The 20,243-nt window shown below is 45.7% G+C and overlaps 1 protein-coding gene across 2 annotated transcripts in view; it reads left to right on the forward strand.

The window, feature by feature from the left end:
* The window catches only part of ORC2 (origin recognition complex subunit 2), a 103,268-nt gene extending 84,822 nt beyond the window's left edge, over nucleotides 1-18,446 (forward strand). For both annotated transcript variants that reach the window (XM_075317634.1, XM_075317633.1), the window contains exons 13-17: nucleotides 4,381-4,527; nucleotides 9,074-9,245; nucleotides 9,335-9,396; nucleotides 16,533-16,651; nucleotides 17,891-18,446. In XM_075317634.1, coding sequence (XP_075173749.1) covers nucleotides 4,381-4,527; nucleotides 9,074-9,245; nucleotides 9,335-9,396; nucleotides 16,533-16,651; nucleotides 17,891-17,977 — 587 coding nt within the window. In that variant the 3' untranslated portion in view covers nucleotides 17,978-18,446. The remainder of the gene's footprint in view (nucleotides 1-4,380; nucleotides 4,528-9,073; nucleotides 9,246-9,334; nucleotides 9,397-16,532; nucleotides 16,652-17,890) is intronic.
* Nucleotides 18,447-20,243: the final 1,797 nt, after the last annotated feature.

A 20,243-nucleotide genomic window follows, 5' to 3' on the forward strand; every position in this document is an offset into this window, starting at 1 on the left:
TCACTAGCCCTCCTTTTTTCTCATATGGAACCTATGACTAATCTTAGGGAGAATTGCTTTTGTCCCTTCCCCCCATTGTTTTGCGAGTCATCTGCTCATAGTGTAAGAAAAGGTTGCCATCAGGTCAGCCCACAGCTCTCTGTTCCGTTTGCAGCAACTCCTCTGTCTGACTCACAGGAGTCCCCCACTGCTCACGAGAGCTTGCCTGCAACCCCTGAGTTGGCAACAGCACTATCAATTGGTGATGGACCTAACAAAGCTACCCAGACCTTAGTCTCTGTCATTGAGCATCTGCAAATATCCTCACCTACCCAGAGTACTCTGTTCGTTAAACAGAGCAAATTGAGCCCACATCTCATATCGCGCAAGAGAACCAAAAAGAGGAGGTTCTCTTTTTTTTTTTTTTTATTTCTCCCTCTCCTTCCACCTCCTCCAGGATGGCTTCCATATCTTGCTCTTCCTCTCCTGCACTACAGGCTGTACAGGAAACAGACCCTCTTCCGGAGTCAGATTCAGATCTAGACTCAGACCAGCATTCCAAACTCTGTGGCATGATGGATAGTCTGGTTTTTGCAGTGAATCAGACATTAAACATAATGGGAGACCATCCCTTGCCCCCAGAGCAAGTTGTATCCTTCGAGAGCCTTCAAGCGAACGCCTTGGTCGCGTTCTAACCACATGAAGTTTGAGGTCTTCTCCAGGGAATCCAGAGCAACCATTCCAAAAAAAAAGGGCTGAATGGATATTCTGTACCCCTACCGACAGACACATTGAGTTCCTAGCCAAATCTGTATTTGAAGCCGCAGGATATGCGTTCTGCTCGGCCTTGTCATCTACTTGGGTCTCAAAGCCATATTTATCTCTTACCTTCATTGGAAAGACCTTCTCTTGGACCACACAATTTGGACTCCGTGCTACAATGCCATTGCATACATCAACCACCAGGGAGGAACTCTGAGCAAAACAGTTATGTCAGAGGTAGCCCACATCAGGCCCCTGAACTCGCAACTTTATCTTATTACTCTCCATTCCTCATTCTTACATGCACATGAGGTAAAGAGACATGGCTATATCAGGAGAACTACACTATGTGGTGGTATGTTGGTGGGATCTGGCAATATTATTATTATTATTATTATTATTATTATTATTATTATTACACCTACTACATATTAGGATAGGATCTTGGAATGGGAATAACCCTTTTTTAAGCTGGCAGTGATCTGATCACATCCTGCAAGCTAAATAGCCAGCTAATTAACCAGCAGAGGTGATGCCTGGAGGAAACTCTGCAAGCCGAACAGAGAGGGCAGTTTTGCTGTCAATAACAATATTGACCCATCTGACAAACACGTGACTCACATTGGAAGGCTGGACTGTTCCTCACAATACTGACAGACCAGCACTCCCCAGATCCAGATTAGGCGGCTTTGCTGTCACGCAAACTTGACAGCCCAGCACACCCCTGCCATCTATTGGGTGTCTGAGCTATCACTCAGCGTCCAAAGACACAGTGACCAGCTGATATGTGACACATCTGATGTGTATTGAGGTCTCCAGACTCTCCTCTGACAGATGATGGGGGGGGGGGAAGCTATCTCTCTCTGTTGAGAACACATGAACAGCCAGCTGAGCACACATGTACTGGGGAGTCAGGAGGTGAAGCTGTTTGCCGAATGACCTCATGTGTATGGCCAGCCTTTATGGTCATAGACACCCATAAAACGTTCTCCGCCATCCGTGTTTGTTTTCTTTTTTCTTATATCTATCTATGTATAATATATATATATGCAGCACCCTATGGTGTCAGGTGTTGCTAAGAAACAACAACATCCCAGGCTCCTGGAGTTCAGTGCTGCCACCGACAACGGACATTCAAATTGTCAACTTCCCAGCCCAGGCAACAGGTTAGCAACGGGTTTACAGGGGTCACTGCCCATTGGCTGGGACCTGCCCAATCCGGGAGCTGGAAGCCCAGGGAGGGGAGTGATCAAGGAGTCAGTTAAAAATAATGGTTTAGTGACAAGAAGAAAAAGGAGGAGTGGAGGACGGATGTATGTGTGGAGGCTCAGGAGGAGTGTAGGACGGATGTATGTGTGGAGGCTCAGGAGGAGTGTAGGACGGATGTATGTGTGGAGGCTCAGGAGGAGTGGAGGACGGATGTATGTGTGGAGGCTCAGGAGGAGTGGAGGACGGATGTATGTGTGGAGGCTCAGGAGGAGTGTAGGACGGATGTATGTGTGGAGGCTCAGGAGGAGTGTAGGACGGATGTATGTGTGGAGGCTCAGGAGGAGTGGAGGACGGATGTATGTGTGGAGGCTCAGGAGGAGTGGAGGACGGATGTATGTGTGGAGGCTCAGGAGGAGTGGAGGACGGATGTATGTGTGGAGGCTCAGGAGGAGTGGAGGACGGATGTATGTGTGGAGGCTCAGGAGGAGTGGAGGACGGATGTATGTGTGGAGGCTTAGGAGGAGTGTAGGACGGATGTATGTGTGGAGGCTCAGGAGGAGTGGAGGACGGATGTATGTGTGAAGGCTCAGGAGGAGTGGAGGACGGATGTATGTGTGGAGGCTCAGGAGGAGTGTAGGACGGATGTATGTGTGGAGGCTCAGGAGGAGTGTAGGACGGATGTATGTGTGGAGGCTCAGGAGGAGTGAAGGACGGATGTATGTGTGGAGGCTCAGTAGGAGTGTAGGACGGATGTATGTGTGGAGGCTCAGGAGGAGTGTAGGACGGATGTATGTGTGGAGGCTCAGGTCCACTGCAAGGGCCTGAGGTGGTCTTAGTTTGTGCATAAGGAGTGGTCGCCAGGGAGTCGAGTAACAGGAACTCCAGGGACCAAGGCATGGTAGGGTACAGAGCCCTAGGCCAGGTGGAAGTTTCAGGCCCATCTGGCAAGTCTTCAGGTGACGGGGACTTTCACAGTTCATCACCACCAGAGTGTCCGGGACACAATGGCAGAGAGGAACCAGGGAGGGACACGAAGGTCTGGCCCCGCATCGGTTGACGCCACCTGTCGTACGGGCCAGCAGCAGCAGGAGCGAGAGAATCAGGGAGAGACCCCAAACAGCTTCATGCCACGGGGACCCCCAATTATGAGATGCCAGAGACAGAGCCAACGGAGACACAGGACCAGCACTGGACGAAGGGAACCTGGGACCCCTGCAAACAGCACCAGGCTGCATCTTACCACCTGTGTGAGTAAAGAACCGTTTAACCTTCAGTCCCCGTGTGGTCTCCATTACTGCTGCATTCCTGCATCACGAACTAACATACTACTACAACCACCATCATCCTACCTTGGGGCACCGCTCTACTTGCGGAGAGTGATAACATCCAGGCTTCCCTATACCATCAGCCCCAGTGGTGATATATTGTGCAGCGGCGACTTCTACACATTGCCGTATACCGCAAGTAGCGTCATGGACATTAAAACCTATCCCCTGTAAATATAACCCCTGGGGCACTGGCCACCACTGACATAGACTCTGAGTACCGGGTGCGATCAGTTTCCCTGCAGGCCCTGGGGTGCGGCAGCTTGCTTTTGCGTCCTCGGGCTGCATATATAAATAATGGAACACCCTTTTTATCTACTTATGGACCACCAACATCTCTGCAAGGACGTTTCAGGACATCATTGCAGACTCTGCATCTTCACAAATTCAACTGGACCCCCCAAATAGAAGACATAGAAGGTTTTTTTATTTTACCATGTCTGTCTCCCTAATCGCTGTGTATATAACTTACAAAGAGCCAACGGCTCTTCCTCTTCTTGTTCCTGTGATCACAAAGTGCTGGAAGGGAGCGGGACTTGCTGGGTTCTTGAAGAGGCAGATCATTTCCGTGTTGCAGGCAGAAGGCTGTTGTAGTTTCCCTGTAGCTGGGGCTTAAATATAGATATATATATTTTTTTTTTTTTTACAAATTTAAAAGTAACATAAAAAAAGTCCCTAAGCATCACATAAGAGAGAGACCAAAACAATTTCAAATAACTGAACAAGATATTTTCAGAACTTCTAAAACCACCTGTATGGGGAAAAAAAAATCTGGTCCTTAACATGGAGAAAATGCTGTTTTAAGCCTCTATCTTTGCAGGGATTTGGAGCTCTGTATCATAAAGTTCCAAAAGTCATAGATAAAATTTAAGAAAACGTGATCCACACAGGATTTTTCATCCTAAAACATTTTACAGGATGATTGAAGATAACTTTGGCTTCACATTGAGGACGGCCCAGATATGTTCAGGTCATTGTCCATCGGTGTACACTGCATTATGTGATTTTTATGACCTTGTGGATAATTTTGCACTTGCTGTTTTGTTATCTGTACCATGCACAACTTCTGTGGCTGATAAACAAGTCTTTTCCATTTTTTTTTCAGACCCATCTCTAGAGCTCTATCTTCTGATCCATAATCTGGACAGTCATATGTTAAGAGGAGACAAATGTCAGCAAATACTTGGGCAGCTGGCTTCTATTTCCAACATCCATCTTCTGGCCTCCATAGATCACATAAATGCCCCATTAAGTAAGTGAGAAGTTACTGGTTACAGTAAAGTTTAATGGCAGCAATTAGGACATGTAGCAGAATATGTCTTCTATAGATGTACCGGACTTTTTTATTTTTGCCCTAGGAAATAATGGAGAATTGCAAAAAACCAATCATGTTGTGGTCTTGTACATCTTTTTTATTTCATAGGGTCTCAGCAGGTTGCTTTTATAAGGTTCCTGTAGTATTGGAGGATAAAGCTTTTGCAAGGTTTATCCCTCTTCTGTTTATTGGATCCATTCCCACCTTTTCTTAAATCACCACTCTAGCTACCATTTTTGTTTTTTATTTCAGCACTGGAGTGGTGCTTTAAAGCTAAGCCCCTGTTTTGTAGTCGCCTGCTGGCATCTTAAATAGTCCATCTTTTTCAGCATTATGCTGGTTGGTCTCCAGCAATTTGTGACTGGATGGCAGGTCCAGTGTTTCATGGAGCGCGCCAGAGGTCACAACCCAAGTCTATGAGAGCCTCATTATGTTCTTGTTTGGCCTCATTGATCTGGATCTCATAGACTTGTATTGAGTGCCTGTGACATAACTTTTGACTTCTGGCCAGTCAGAAGCTACAGGCACAAGTTGGTGCCACCGGACCAAAGCGGCTCTGACAAGGGATAAAAACGCTGGATGGCAAGTATAATACTGGGGGCAGGAGGCTTACATTTTGAAGCGAGACTCCAGTGCTGGAGATAAAAAGCCCACTGGAGTGGTGCTTTAAGGCTGCTTTCACACGTTTTTTTTAACATGCGTTATGAACATTTTTTTTGCTGCAAAAGCGGATCCTGTTTTTCTAAAGAAAAATGCATGCAAATGCAAGTGTTATTTTACAGGATCCTGCCACTTGAAGTTTATAGGCAGGCATTGGAGTCATGTGATCGGGAGTCAGTGGAACTGAATGTGACAGACTAGAAATTCAGATGCCTCTGGGAAAAAAAAGAGAAGAGAGAAAAAAGAGAGAGAAAGCGAGCGAAAGAAAGGGAGAGAGAGAAAGAGAGAGAAAGGGAGAGGAAGAGAGAACGAAAGACGGGGAGAGAGAGCGAGAAAAAGAGAGATGGGGAAAGAGAACGAGAGAGAGAGAGGAAAAGAGAGAACGAGAGAAAGAGAGGGAAAGAGAGAGCGAGAACGAAAGAAAGAAATAAACAAACTCACTCTCTGTGGTTTCTGGGCATGCTCAGTACACCAAACAGGATCCTGTCTATCAGTATACCACCGTTCACATGCGTTTGTGTGCAGTTTTGTCAGAATCCAGCGACTTGCAGTATTTGGACGCAGCCCAAAAACGCTACAAGTAGTGTTTTTAAACAATGTTAAAAAAACTGCTAGTCGCTGGATCCTGACAAAACTGCACGCAAACTCATTTCAACGTATGTTGACGCAAGTCCATTGCAAATGCATTGAAATGAAAACGCATTTGTACTGGATCCGCTTTTGCAGCAAAAAAACGTTCAGGACGCATGTTAAAAAAAACGCAGTGTGAAAGCAGCCTAAAATGCATTGCCACATTCCAACAATTGAAGCTTGGCTAAATTTCTTGCCCTCTATGGACATTGGATGCATTTTGATGTTTTCATTTCTTTCTATTGTGTTTTATTGTAAAATGTATTATATGTAAAACATATTTCTGGTGTCTGCATCATTGGGGTTGTAGCTACGGTCCCTAGGAGTCAGACACTGCTCATAATGTGTTGGCGCTTCAGCCAGCTTCTCTGCTAATACTCCCCCTGTATCATCCTGCAGCAGTGATACCCCGGCCCGTACAACTTGGCTTTCCAGAGCGCTCTCCACATTCTGCTTTCGGGGTAGTAGATGTTCATAGTCACAATGTCCGAATCTATTTGTAAAGTCTTTTGGCAAAGAATGGTCGAAGCTAACCCATTTGTGTTCCTTGTAGTACAAAATTTCAGTATGGTGAGCCATGATAGTCTTTTGTTTTTGATATCCCCCCCCCCAAAAAAAAATATATAAATAAAAACATGGACTGGCTGCAGTGCCAATGAGTAGATGATCAAGGCGGATAAAAAGATAATATATTTATTCATAGACTCTGTAAAACGGGTGATTTATTTATTTATTTAATTGGTTAAATCAGACTCCTTTATCAGGTCTATGATCACAGTATAACTTTCAGGATTTTTATAAGGCTCAAAGAATGATATACTGAATAAAAATCTCAGAATTTCCACTCAAGAGGATATCCTAAATCGCCATCAAAGACTGATTAGCGGAATCCTATTGGATATTTAAATTATCAACCCTATCCCTGGATGGACTAAACCGGGGGTGGGGAACCTTTTTTTCTGCCGGGAGCCATTTGGAAATTTCTACCAACCTTCAGGGGCCGCAAAAAAATTTCAACTTGAAAATGACTGTAATATATTTGTTAAAACAATTAATTTAGTCACCCTACTGTGGTGGCTGGAGCTGCTTCTCTTTGGTGCAGCTGTGATGTTCGGTGATACTGATCATGTCGCTTCTCACAGCTGCTTTTCCAGGTTTGTCTCAGTCTGGAGCACCGTCAACTTTGTGAAATTAAGATTGGTAAGCCATATACATCACATAGGAGACGCTGTACATACACACACAGCCCTCACACACTGGCCGTATACCGCACACAGCCCCGACACACTGGCCGTATACCGCACACAGCCCCGACACACTGGCCGTATACCGAGCACGGCTCTGACACACTGGCCGTATACTGCACACGGCTCTGACACACTGGCCGTATACAGCACACGGCTCTGACACACTGGCCGTATACAGCACACGGCTCTGACACATTGGCCGTATACAGCACACGGCTCTGACACACTGGCCGTATACAGCACACGGCTCTGACACACTGGCCGTATACAGCACACGGCTCTGACACACTGGCCGTATACTGCACACGGCTCTGACACACTGGCCGTATACTGCACACAGCCCTGACACACTGGCCGTATACTGCACACAGCCCTGACACACTGGCCGTATACTGCACACAGCCCTGACACACTGGCCGTATACCGCACACAGCCCTGACACACTGACCGTGTACCGCACACAGCTCTGACACACTGGCTATATACCGCACACAATCCGATACGCTGCCGTATACAGCACACAGCCCCGACACACTGACAGAATACTGCACAAAAAATTGACACACTGGCCGTATGCTGCACAAAAAATTGACACACTGGCCGTATGCTGCACACAAAATTGACACACTGGCCATATGCTGCAAACAAAATTGACACACTGGTCATATTGTATACCGCACACGACACACTGGCCATATTATATACCGCACATGACATACACTGGCCATATACAGAACACATGTATACTGTACACAGCACTCACACACGCCGTACACAGCACTCACACACTCCGTACACAGCACTCACACACTCCGTACACAGCACTCACACACGCCGTACACAGCACTCACACACGCCGTACACAGCACTCACACACGCCGTACACAGCACTCACACACTGGACATTGACATCACTAATATACTAGATATATGGTTGTATATATTAGATATAAACACACTTAGCTGAGATATAAGTACCTGCAGCTTAGTTTCCCCTGTAAGATCAGGTGCAACAGAAGTTCCTGACTGACGCTCCTTCCTCATGCAAGATGGATGCAGCATCTGAGTTCAAGGGTTACAGCAGAAAGCAGCCGGGCACTGACTGGTTAATGTCAATCAGCACTGGCTTCATTCTATCTCCTGACTCCTCTGCGGTGCTAGACCTGAGCAGCTGAGCACAGAGGTCTGAGTGCACAGGACGGGAGGGTGAGAGGCTGAGCACATGGCACTATGCAGCCTCCTCACTGCCGTGCAGGCCCCTCCCCATCACTGTGCTTCTAACTGTAATCTGACAGGAGATCGTGCAGGAGCCAGAGGCCGGGGGAAAATCCTCCATAGTCCAGTCTGCCGGCCAGCTCTGTGTGACTGCACAGCTTGCACATCGCTACTGCCGGCCATGCTTGCAACACATATGGGGATTTAAAGGGTCGGTAGCCGAGAGGAGGAGCATCTGCCCGAGCACTGCGGCCACCGGAAATCTGCCCATGGGCCGCAAAAAGGGCCATGGCGAGCCGCATACGGCCCGCGGACCGGAGGATCCCCACCCCTGGACTAAATGAATACACTGAGAATACTATCGAAGGATTAACACTTGCAATCTTCTAATGTTAACCTCTAACCTCCAGTGTAAATTATTTATAAGAATACAAAAGTTAAATTGAATCTGTCACCAGTTTTTGCTCCCCCATGTATATCTACTGTATAATGTAGAGACAGAGACCCTGATTCCAGCGATGTCACTTACTGAGCTGTTTGCTGTCATTTTGGTAAAATCAGTGTTTCCTCTTCTGCAGATCTAGCTGTTTTCTTTGTAATGCCCATCTACTGTTGTTCGTTTTACCCAAAGCCATAATCCTCATTGTCCTCAACTAAACATAACTGGAAAATGATTTTACAGATAAGTTATTAACTTTTAAATTTTTATTTTTTTTTTCCTCCGTCTCCAGTGTGGGACCAGTCGAAGCAAAGCCTGTATAACTGGCTCTGGTATGAGACAACTACATATAGTCCCTACATAGAAGAGACATCCTATGAGAATTCATTGCTGGTGAAACGCTCTGGAGCACTGGCCCTCAGCTCTCTCACTCATGTTCTCCGCAGTCTGACACCTAATGCCAGGTAGATAATACAACTTGCTGTTTAAAATGTTCTTTCTACTGCTATATTGTTCCCAATACACAGGCTAATCTAAAATATCTTGCTCCTAGGGGTATTTTCCGTCTACTTGCAGAGTATCAGATGGCCAACAAAGACAACCCTTCCTATACAGGTATGTGAATGAAAAACAGCAATTCTGATTATTATATATACATTGACAAGCAAAAGGGTAACTATGTTTTGAACGTTTGACTTTTAGGCTCAATATCTCACCATCCACTACAGCTTAGAACATGAGTCTATATTCATTTTATAGACAATCATCTTGGCTATCTCATATATAAATTTTACTTGCAGCTATTTAGTATATGATTAGTTATGTAAATTCTTGTGATGTCACTGCATTGTTCCTATTTTGTTCCTAGTGGTAGAAAAGTCTTTATTCCTGTATACTACAAATTACACGCTGTTTTCACATTCCTTAATAGATCAGTTTGTTACTTAGCTGATTTCCAAATGAAAGGTCACTGGTTTGAATCGAGGCGCAGCAATGAAGATTTCCAGAGAAAAGAGAAACCGCATCATCCACCTCTTCGATAGTGGTCTCTTGGCTAAGCAAATTGCCAAACTGCATTATGTGAGAGTCATGACAGTTAGAAGAACACAAAATGAATTCCATCCATCCACTCAAAAGCCAAGAGGTGGACATATCTGAGTCAACAGGTCGGCTCATTACAAGGTCTATCACTTCTGGTGTCAAACACGGCACTGGACACTGGAGGCGGCTTGTCTGTTTCATAATAGTGAGATCACAGCCGTTTATGGAACGCACATTACACAAGTCTGGAATAGTGTCCCGAAAAAAGGTGAAGAAACCTCGACTTCAATATTGTCATAAGAAGCGTTGGCTTGAGTTTACAGAAGGGAACAATAGTGGACAGTAGAAGATTGAAAATGGTGATTTTGAGCAATGAAACTAAAGTCAATAGAATAGGCTCTGATGGGTGCAATTGGGTCTGGAAGAAAAAAGGAAAAAAAGGTCTAACTGATTGAGAAATTGAAGGAACTGTCAAGTTCGGTGGGGGAAGCCTGATGATATGATGGTTTCACAGCCAAAGGCATTGGATACTTGACCAGGATCAATGGTGGTCTCAATGTTGAGCTATATGTTAGTACTGTATCCTACAAGTCGAGTTACTTTGTTATTTGGGCTTTCATATGTCTTGCACTGAGGAGAGGCTTCTGTTGGGCCACTCTGCCATAAAGGCCCGAATGGAGGAGGGCTGCAGTGATAATTGACTTTGTAGAACTTTCTCCCATTTCCCTAATGCATCTCTGGAGCTCAGCCACAGCGATCTCGAGGTTCCTCTTTACCGCTCTCACCAAGGCTCTTCTCCCATGATTGCTCAGTTTAGCTGGATGGCCAAGTGTAGGAAGAGTTCTGGTGGTCCCAAACTTCTTCCATTTAAGGATTATGGAGGCAACTGTGCTCTTAGGAACCTTGAGTACTGCAGAAATTCTTTTGTAACCTTGGCCAGATCTGTGCCTTGCCACAATTCTGTCTCTGAGCTCCTTGGGCAGTTCTTTTGACCTCATGATTTTCATTTGGTCTGACATGCACTGTGAGGTGTGAGGTCTTATATAGACAGGTTTGTGCTTTTCCAAATCAAGTCCTATCAGTTTAATTAAACACAGCTGATTTCCAATGAAGGAGTAGAACCATCTCAAGGAGGATCACAAGGAAATGGACAGCATGAGTGTCTGAGCAAAGGGTCTGAATACTTATGACCATGTGATATTTCAGTTTTTCTTGTTTAAAAAATTTGCAAAAATTTCTACGTTTCTGGGGTTTTTTTCTGTCATGATGGGGTGCAGAGTATAGAGTAATAAAAAAAAATTAACTTTTTTGAATTTACCAAATGGCTGCAATGAAACAGAGTGAAAAATTTAAAGGGGTCTGAATACTTTCCGTACCCAATGTACATCTTTCATGTTAGGAAGGAGTAAATGGTGGACCTGTCTGGTAATTAAATGGAACAGAACTGTGTTACCAAAGGTCCTTGGTCTCTTAAAACAACTGATTGGCAGGATGTCAAAGTTCTGATCCCAACCAGTCTAATTTTGAAGATAGGCTATGAGTTTTAACATCCCAGATAACACTTTTAAAGTTAGTCTGTCAGCATTTTTTTGCTACCCCATCTGAGGGCAGCATAATGTAGAGATAGAGACCCTGATTCCAGTGATGTGTCACTTACTGAGCTGTTTGTTATTTTCATAATCAATATTTTCTCTGCTCCAGATCTAGCAGTTGTACAGAGCTCATGAATATGCTGGACTACCTGACGGCACAGCACGCCAAGTAGTCCTCTAATGATTATCTGATGCTAAGTGTGGTTTTGATAAAAGCACTCATTAATCAGCCCAGTAAGTGACACATCGCTGGAATCCGAATCTTTGCCCCTACATTTTGCTGCTCTCAGATTAGGTGGCAAAAACCTGGTGACTAGTGATGAGCGAGTACTAAAAAGCTCGGGTGCTCGAAGCTCGGGCCGAGCCTCCCAAGATACTCGTGTACTCGGCCCGAGCACCGAGCCCAATGTTATCCTATGGGAGACCCGAGTATTTTTGTGAAATGACCCCCCGGCAGCATGGAGAAACCCTAAAAATGTCACAAAAGTCTCAGAAGAGTGCTCAAATGACATGGCATCAGCATGGGGAAGACCCCTTGAAGCATTTATCACTCAAAAGTCACAGATGTGAACAATTTTGTCCGAGTTTTACGCCATTTTTACGGACTCACCAGAAAACCTTCCAAAATGACACCAAAATGAATTTTCATGGCGGAAATGTTAAGGGCACATACCCAATAGTGAGATAGAGCTGGTGTATGTTACTTTTTGAGATTAATACATGAAAGATTTTACATGAAAACCTTGTGTGGCACTCCGATGTCCAAAACGCACGTTTTGTGCTTTTTACTAGCGATGTCGGTCATTTTTTTTTTTTTATTCTATCTCCCTCAGTCCGTCGGTCTGTCTCTCTCTGTCTTGTCTGTCCCCCTCTCACAGTCTGTCGGTCAGTTCCCCCCCCTCTCTCTTACTTACCGTTCCCCGATCACTGCCGCGGCGCTGCACAGCTGTTCAAACTCCGGTGGCTTTTCCTCTTTTGAAAAAGCCGGCCGCTCATTAATCAATCTCCTATTCCCTGCTGTCCTGCTTTTCGGCGCCTATGATTGGTTGCAGTGAGACACGCTCCCACACTGAGTGACAGCTGTCTCACTGCAACCAATCACAGCAGCCGGTGTGTGTATACTGTGCAGTGAAATAAATAATTAAATAATTAAAAAAAACGGCATGCGGTCCCCCCAATTTTAATACCAGCCAGATAAAGCCATACGGCTGAAGGCTGGTATTCTCAGGATGGGGAGCTCCACGTTATGGGGAGCCCCCCACCCTAACAATATCAGTCAGCAGCCGCCCAGAATTGCCGCATACATTAGATGCGACAGTTCTGGGGCTGTACCCGGCTCTTCCCGATTTTCCCTGGTGCGTTGGCAAATCGGGGTAATAAGGAGTTAATGGCAGCCCATAGCTGCCACTAAATCCTAGATTAATCATGTCAGGCGTCTCCCCGAGATTCCTTCCATGATTAATCTGTAAATTACAGTTAAAAAACACACACACCCGAAAAATCCTTTATTAGAAATAAAAAACACTAACAAAGTCCCTCATTACCAATTTATTAACCCCGACAAACCCTCCATGTCCGGCGTACTCCACAGTCCTCCAGCGTCGCGTCCAGCTCTGCTGCATGGAAGTGACAGGAGCTGCAGAAGACACCGCCGCTCCGGTCACCTCCACGCAGCTAATGAGATGAGTATAGCGATCAGCTGCTGTCACTGAGGTTACCTGGATCCAGCGGTGGATGCAGCGGTGGCCGCGGGTAACCTCAGTGACAGCTCAGCTGATCGCGCTACTCACCGCCGCTCCAGTCAGCTCCATGCACCAACTGAGGTGAGTAGAGCGATCAGCTGCTGTCACTGAGGTTAATCGCGGCACCGCTGGATCCAGCGGTGGCCGGGAGTTACCTGACTGACAGCAGCTGATCGCGCTATTCCCTTCATTAGCTGCGTGGAGGTGACCGGCGGCTTTTACTATTTTGAAAAAGCCGGCCGCTCATTAAACAATCTCCTATTCCCTGCTTTCCCCGCCCACCGGTGCCTATGATTGGTTGCAGTGAGACACGCCCCCACGCTGAGTGACAGGTGTCACACTGCACCCAATCACAGCAGCCGGTGGGCGTGTCTATACTGTGCAGTAAAATAAATTAATAAATAATTAAAAAAAAACGGCGTGCGGTCCCCCCCATTTTAATGCCAGCCAGATAAAGCCATACGGCTGAAGGCTGGTATTCTCAGGATGGGGAGCTCCACGTTATGGGGAGCCCCCCAGCCTAACAATATCAGTCAGCAGCCGCCCAGAATTGCCGCATACATTATATGCGACAGTTCTGGGGCTGTACCCGGCTCTTCCCGATTTACCCTGGTGCGTTGGCAAATCGGGGTAATAAGGAGTTAATGGCAGCCCATAGCTGCCACTAAATCCTAGATTAATCATGTCAGGCGTCTATGAGACACCCTCCATGATTAATCTGTAAGTTACAGTAAATAAACACACACACCCAAAAAATCCTTTATTAGAAATAAAAAACACACACACATTCCCTGGTTCACCACTTTAATCAGCCCCAAAAAGCCCTCCATGTCCGGCGTCATCCAGGATGTTCCAGCGTCGCATCCTGCGCTGCTGCATAGAGGTGACCGGAGCTGCAGAAGACACCGCCGCTCCGGTCACTTCCACGCAGCAAATGAGGTGAGTAGCGCGATGAGCTGAGCTGTCACTGAGGTTACCCGCCGTCACTGGATCCAGTGACAGCGGGTAACCTCAGTGACAGCTCAGCTGATCGCACGGCTGTCTTCATTAGCTGCGTGGAGGTGACCGGAGCGGCGGTGTCTTCTGCAGCTCCTGTCACTTCCATGCAGCAGAGCTGAACGCGACGCTGGAGGTCCGTGGAGTACGCCGGACATGGAGGGTTTGTCGGGGTTAATAAATTTGTAATGAGGGACTTTGTTAGTGTTTTTTATTTCTAATAAAGGATTTTTCGGATGTGTGTGTTTTTTAACTGTAATTTACAGATTAATCATGGAAGGAATCTCGGGGAGACGCCTGACATGATTAATCTAGGATTTAGTGGCAGCTATGGGCTGCCATTAACTCCTTATTACCCCGATTTGCCAACGCACCAGGGAAAATCGGGAAGAGCCGGGTACAGTCCCAGAACTGTCGCATATAATGTATGCGGCAATTCTGGGCGGCTGTTGGCTGATATTGTTAGGGTGGGGGCTCCCCATAACGTGGAGCTCCCCATCCTGAGAATACCAGCCTTCAGCCGTATGGCTTTATCTGGCTGGTTTTAAAAATGGGGGGAACCGCACGCCGTTTTTTTTAATTATTTAATAAATAATTAAAATTAATAATTAAAATTAATAAATAATTAAAAAAAACGGCGTGCGGTTCCCCCCATTTTTAAAACCAGACAGATAAAGCCATACGGCTGAAGGCTGGTATTCTCAGGATGGGGAGCTCCACGTTATGGGGAGCCCCCCACCCTAACAATATCAGCCAACAGCCGCCCAGAATTGCCGCATACATTATATGCGACAGTTCTGGGGCTGTACCCGGCTCTTCCCGATTTGCCCTGGTGCGTTGGCAAATCGGGGTAATAAGGAGTTATTGGAAGCCCATAGCTGCCAATAAGTCCTAGATTAATCATGTCAGGCGTCTATGAGACACCCTCCATGATTAATCTGTAAGTTACAGTAAATAAACACACACACACCAGAAAAAATCCTTTATTAGAAATAAAAACACACACATATACCCTGGTTCACCACTTTAATCAGCCCGAAAAAGCCCTCCATGTCCGGCGTAATCCAGGATGATCCAGCGTCGCATCCAGCGCTGCTGCATGGAGGTGACCGGAGCCGCAGCACGCACAGCCGCTCCGGTCACCTCCACACAGCAAATGAACACAGCCGCGCGATCAGCTGCTGTCACTGAGGTTACCCGCGGCCACCGGTGGATGCAGCGGTGACAGCGGGTAACCTCAGTGACAGCAGCTGATCGCGCGGCTGTGTTCATTTGCTGTGTGGAGGTGACCGGAGCAGCGGTGTCTGCTGCAGCTCCGGTCACCTCCATGCAGCAGCGCTGGATGCGACGCTGGATCATCCTGGATTACGCCGGACAAGGAGGGCTTTTTCGGGCTGATTAAAGTGGTGAACCAGGGTATATGTGTGTGTTTTTTATTTCTAATAAAGGATTTTTCGGGTGTGTGTTTATTTACTGTAACTTACAGATTAATCATGGAAGGTGTCTCATAGACGCATGACATGATTAATCTAGGACTTATTGGCAGCTATGGGCTTCCAATAACTCCTTATTACCCCGATTTGCCAACGCACCAGGGTAAATCGGGAAGAGCCGGGTACAGTCCCAGAACTGTCGCATATAATGTATGCGGCAATTCTGGCCAGCTGCTGACTGATATTGTTAGGGTGGGGGGCTCCCCATAACGTGGGGCTCCCCATCCTGAGAATACCAGCCTTCAGCTGTATGGCTTTATCTGGCTGGTATTAAAATTGGGGGGAACCGCACGCCGTTTTTTTAATTATTTATTTATTTATTTTACTGCACAGTATAGACACGCCCACCGGCTGCTGTGATTGGGTGCAGTGTGACACCTGTCACTCAGCGTGGGGGCGTGTCTCACTGCAACCAATCATAGGCGCCTGTGGGCGTGGAAAGCAGGGAATATGAGATGGCTGTGTACAGAGCACAGCGCGCCGGCCGGTATAAAGGCTCGGTCACGCTGTGCAGGCCGGCCAATCACTGCAATTCCACAACTAACAGGGCTGTGGCATTGCAGTGGTCTGCCAGCCAATCCCTGCATGAGGGCTGGCTCTCAAAAGAGCGCCAACATGCAGGGATGAAGACCACGAGTAAAGCACGAGTATTGCAAAATTACTCGGTACCCGCCGAGTAGACCGAGTACAGTGATACTCGTGCGAGTACCGAGTAGTTACAAGCATGCTCGCTCATCACTACTGGTGACCGGTTCCCTTTTAAGTCTCAAAGAGAACTGACCTTTGCCATATTGGTGTTCACAGAGTTACAATTCCTACGCTGTTACTTCCATTCCATCTTAAATAATTTATGAGCTTACTCTTGAAATTTGTTGTCATTTCTTTAGGTCTCTCCTTTCAAGATTTTTATCAGCAATGTCGCGAAGCTTTTCTTGTTAACAGCGACTTGACGCTAAGAGCTCAGCTAACTGAATTTAGAGACCATAAGTTGATCCGAACTAAAAAGGTACGTATCCCGGTACATTCGTGGAATAAAATGTGTTGGTGTTAAGATGATGGAAAATAAATAAAAATATCTTGGTGTGAAGCCATATTATGAAAAAAATATTTTAATACTATATTCCAGGCTTCTGTGAGTTGAAGTGGTAAAAGATTGCCAGACATCTAAAGGTTATTTATTATGAGTTTGTGCGATCATGACTTGCGTCATAACTGATCTTTGGAGAAGAACTACAGAAAGTCTAAATAAAACTCTCGTTTTATGCTTCCCAATCTAGGCACAGAAACCCTGATTCCATCACTGGGTCACTTTTTGGGCTTCTTTATGTTGTTTTGATAAAATCCCTGTTATCTGCTGCAGGTCTGTTGGTCCTCTCAATGATTAGCTCTAGGTATTTCCACCTACACCATTGATTTACAGTTTTCTGCCTACATTGCATAGGCAGAGATGCCAATCAGTTATGGGGGCAGGGTTACATTGAGCCCATGGATATCAAGGACTACATGGTAGTAGGAACTCCTCATTGAGTGGACCAGCAGAGCTGAAGCAAATAAGTGATATTATTACTACAGTACGAAGCCCAGTAAGTGACCATTTGTTAAAATTAGGGTTTTCTGCCCCTTCTTTAGTCTGTTCTTAGATAGGGCAGCATAAACAGCATCTCTTTTAAAGTTGTCAGAGCTTCTCCAGAACTTTATATTGGTGGTCACTTTTGGAAGAGACCTGCTTTCTGCTGCTGTCTTGACTGCTTTGCTGTGTAGACCGGAACAGGGTCAGCAAGTACGCAGTACACTTCCTGGTGTCTTGGTGCTGTACTCCAATTTTTCTCAAAATTGTATGTTTTGAGAGAGATGAAGCACAGCACCAGGAGAACAGGAAGTGAACTGGGTACTGAATGATTCTGTACCAGACTACACAGTAAAGCAATCATGACAACAGCAGAAAGTTGGTCTTTTGCAGACGTTTTCACTAATATAAAGCTCTGGAGAAGCCCCTCAACAGCTTTAAAGAGATGCTGTTTCTGCTGTTCCATATGAGAACAGCATACAGTAGGAGCACAAATGGTCTTTGGGTATGGACATTAGCGTCTAGGAAGCTGGCACATTTAAAGGTGACATGGTATTGTTACCAAACCCTGATGCAGTTTGCAAATGACTGTTAATGTTAGGATGGATTTTGAACGGTAAACTGGCACTAAAAAACAACTCTGATTTACACTAAACCGAAGTGCATTATCATTGACAGGGCCCAGATGGTGTGGAATATTTGCTCATTCCATTGGATTTCGGGACCTTAACTGATTTTCTGGATATGGAAGACAAAGAAGGATAATCATCAATACAAGAGCAGAAATTGTGGCCTTCCCTCAAGTGCCTAGCCAGTGATCTGAAGATACTTTGCTCAGAAGGCTGAACCAGGAAAACTTGCCTTACAGATATTCTCATTCTGTATATCTGGGTGCTACAGTATTGGGTATTCCCAGCTTTCATCTTGAGATGTACATTGCATGAACATCGCATTTACTATTGGCTGCTGTGCGGCAATCCGTTATCATTGATTATGAGCATGTTATAATGCAGTGAGTCAAAAAAAGGTTTCAAATTTGGTGCAGGAGAAAAGTGCAGCACTTACCATAGCCATCCAGTCACTATTGTAATATTTCAACTGTCCTCTGGGAAATGAGAGGTGGACACCGATTGGTATCTGCTCCTGCTTCACTTCTCATGGCGATCATTTTGAATAATTCCCATTATTATGTTGTCCACGATTATAAATAAAAGTGTAATATTATTCACTTTGACACTGTCATCAAATACCATTTGGTCATTTTTTGTGTATTATTGTTTCATAATAATTAAAGAGAAAAGAAATGTTGGCTTATTGGGATATGTATCTTGCCTTTGATTACATTGTAGACAGCGTCGGATGGGGTGTCTGGGGTCCACCAGAGGAATTGACTACAGGGGCCCACCCTACAGCGATATACAAATACCTGTTAGCCGTTATCCCCGTTATAGTGGAGCGCTGACTGTAAAGCGCAGGCGGCTCATCTCCTGTGCACACACAATAACTGATCTATAATTACACTAGTTTGCAGTAAGGGGGATCTTTAGTAAAAGCAAGTGATCACCGATCCACAGGTTACGTAGGTGATGATAAATTATTGAATGAATAGATCAGGGGTTGAGTCGGACATCAGCTACACTTTCAAGCGGATAAAAGTTGCACAATCAGTGCAGGTCCCAGCAATCGGTCCCCACAGATGAATACGTTATCAATTATCCTTAGGCCACGTTCACACATTCAGTATTTGGTCAGAATGTTACATCAGTATTTCTAAGCCAAAACTAGGATTGGGTGAAAAATGCTAATGTTTCTATTAGACTTTTCCTCTGATTTTAACACTCCTGGTTTTTGCTACAAATACTGAGGTAAAAAACTGACCAAATACTCAACATGGGCACATGGCCTTAGAATAGGTGATTACTTTGCATATTTGCTACAGTGTAATAGTCACAGGACAAGGAGGGGTTAAACATTCACGTATTTAATCTCTACTGGAAATAATCTTCCCTTTATTGATAGAGAGTAAAAAATGTCCTCCAGATACAACACAATCCACTATACCAAGACCAATAATACCACATGCAAGGGAGAAATACCGCCACACCGTGACCAATAACATATTTCTACCACATAGTAACTGAATACAACCACATACAAGAGAGAAATACTGCCACACCATAAACAGAGCACATAATGACTGAATATTACCACATACAAGGGAGAAATACCTCAACACTATGACCAGATCACTTAAATGACCAAATAATATCACATACAACAGAGAAATACCACCACACTGTGACCAGACCACATATTACCACCACACAGTGCCCAAATAATACTACAATAATGATCATGAATAAAAACCACAATACTAACAACACTATTATTACCATCAGTGCCATTATACACAGGAGCTCTGTATATAGTGTCAGTGTACAGGTAGTACAGTGATCACCAGTGACATTATATACAGGAGCTGTGTGTGTGTGTGTGTGTACATGTAATAAACTGACTTGCCAGTAACGTCTCTAGCTGAGGTTATTCATCTTCGCTTTTCCTTTTCATCCGGCACTGACCGCCATCACTTCTTCCTGCCATGACGCGACTCTGCAGAAAACGTCACCTATAGCTTATCACTCCCAGAGTACATTCCTCACTTTTCCCCCAATTTCTACACCATGAGTGGCACAGCACTAGGTTGGTGGCACACAGTACTATGGGTGTACACAGCGGCAGGAGGCACGCAGCAAGGGGCGGCAGGAGGCTCACAGCCGGGGGAGGCTCACTGGGGGCGGAGGCAGGAGGCTGACTGCAGGTGTAGGCTCACAGCAGTGGGAGGCTCACAGCAAGGGGAGACTCACTGCAGGGAGAGGCAAGAGGCTAGCAGCAGTGGGAGGTAGGATGCTCACTGCAAGGGAGAGGCTCACTGCAAGGGAGCGGCTCACTGCAAGGGAGCGGCTCACTGCAAGGGAGCGGCTCACTGCAAGGGAGCGGCTCACTGCAAGGGAGCGGCTCACAGCAGGGGGAG

Source organism: Anomaloglossus baeobatrachus, chromosome 7 (assembly GCF_048569485.1).
Source record: "Anomaloglossus baeobatrachus isolate aAnoBae1 chromosome 7, aAnoBae1.hap1, whole genome shotgun sequence".
In the NCBI taxonomy this organism is placed as follows: Eukaryota; Metazoa; Chordata; class Amphibia; order Anura; family Aromobatidae; genus Anomaloglossus; species Anomaloglossus baeobatrachus.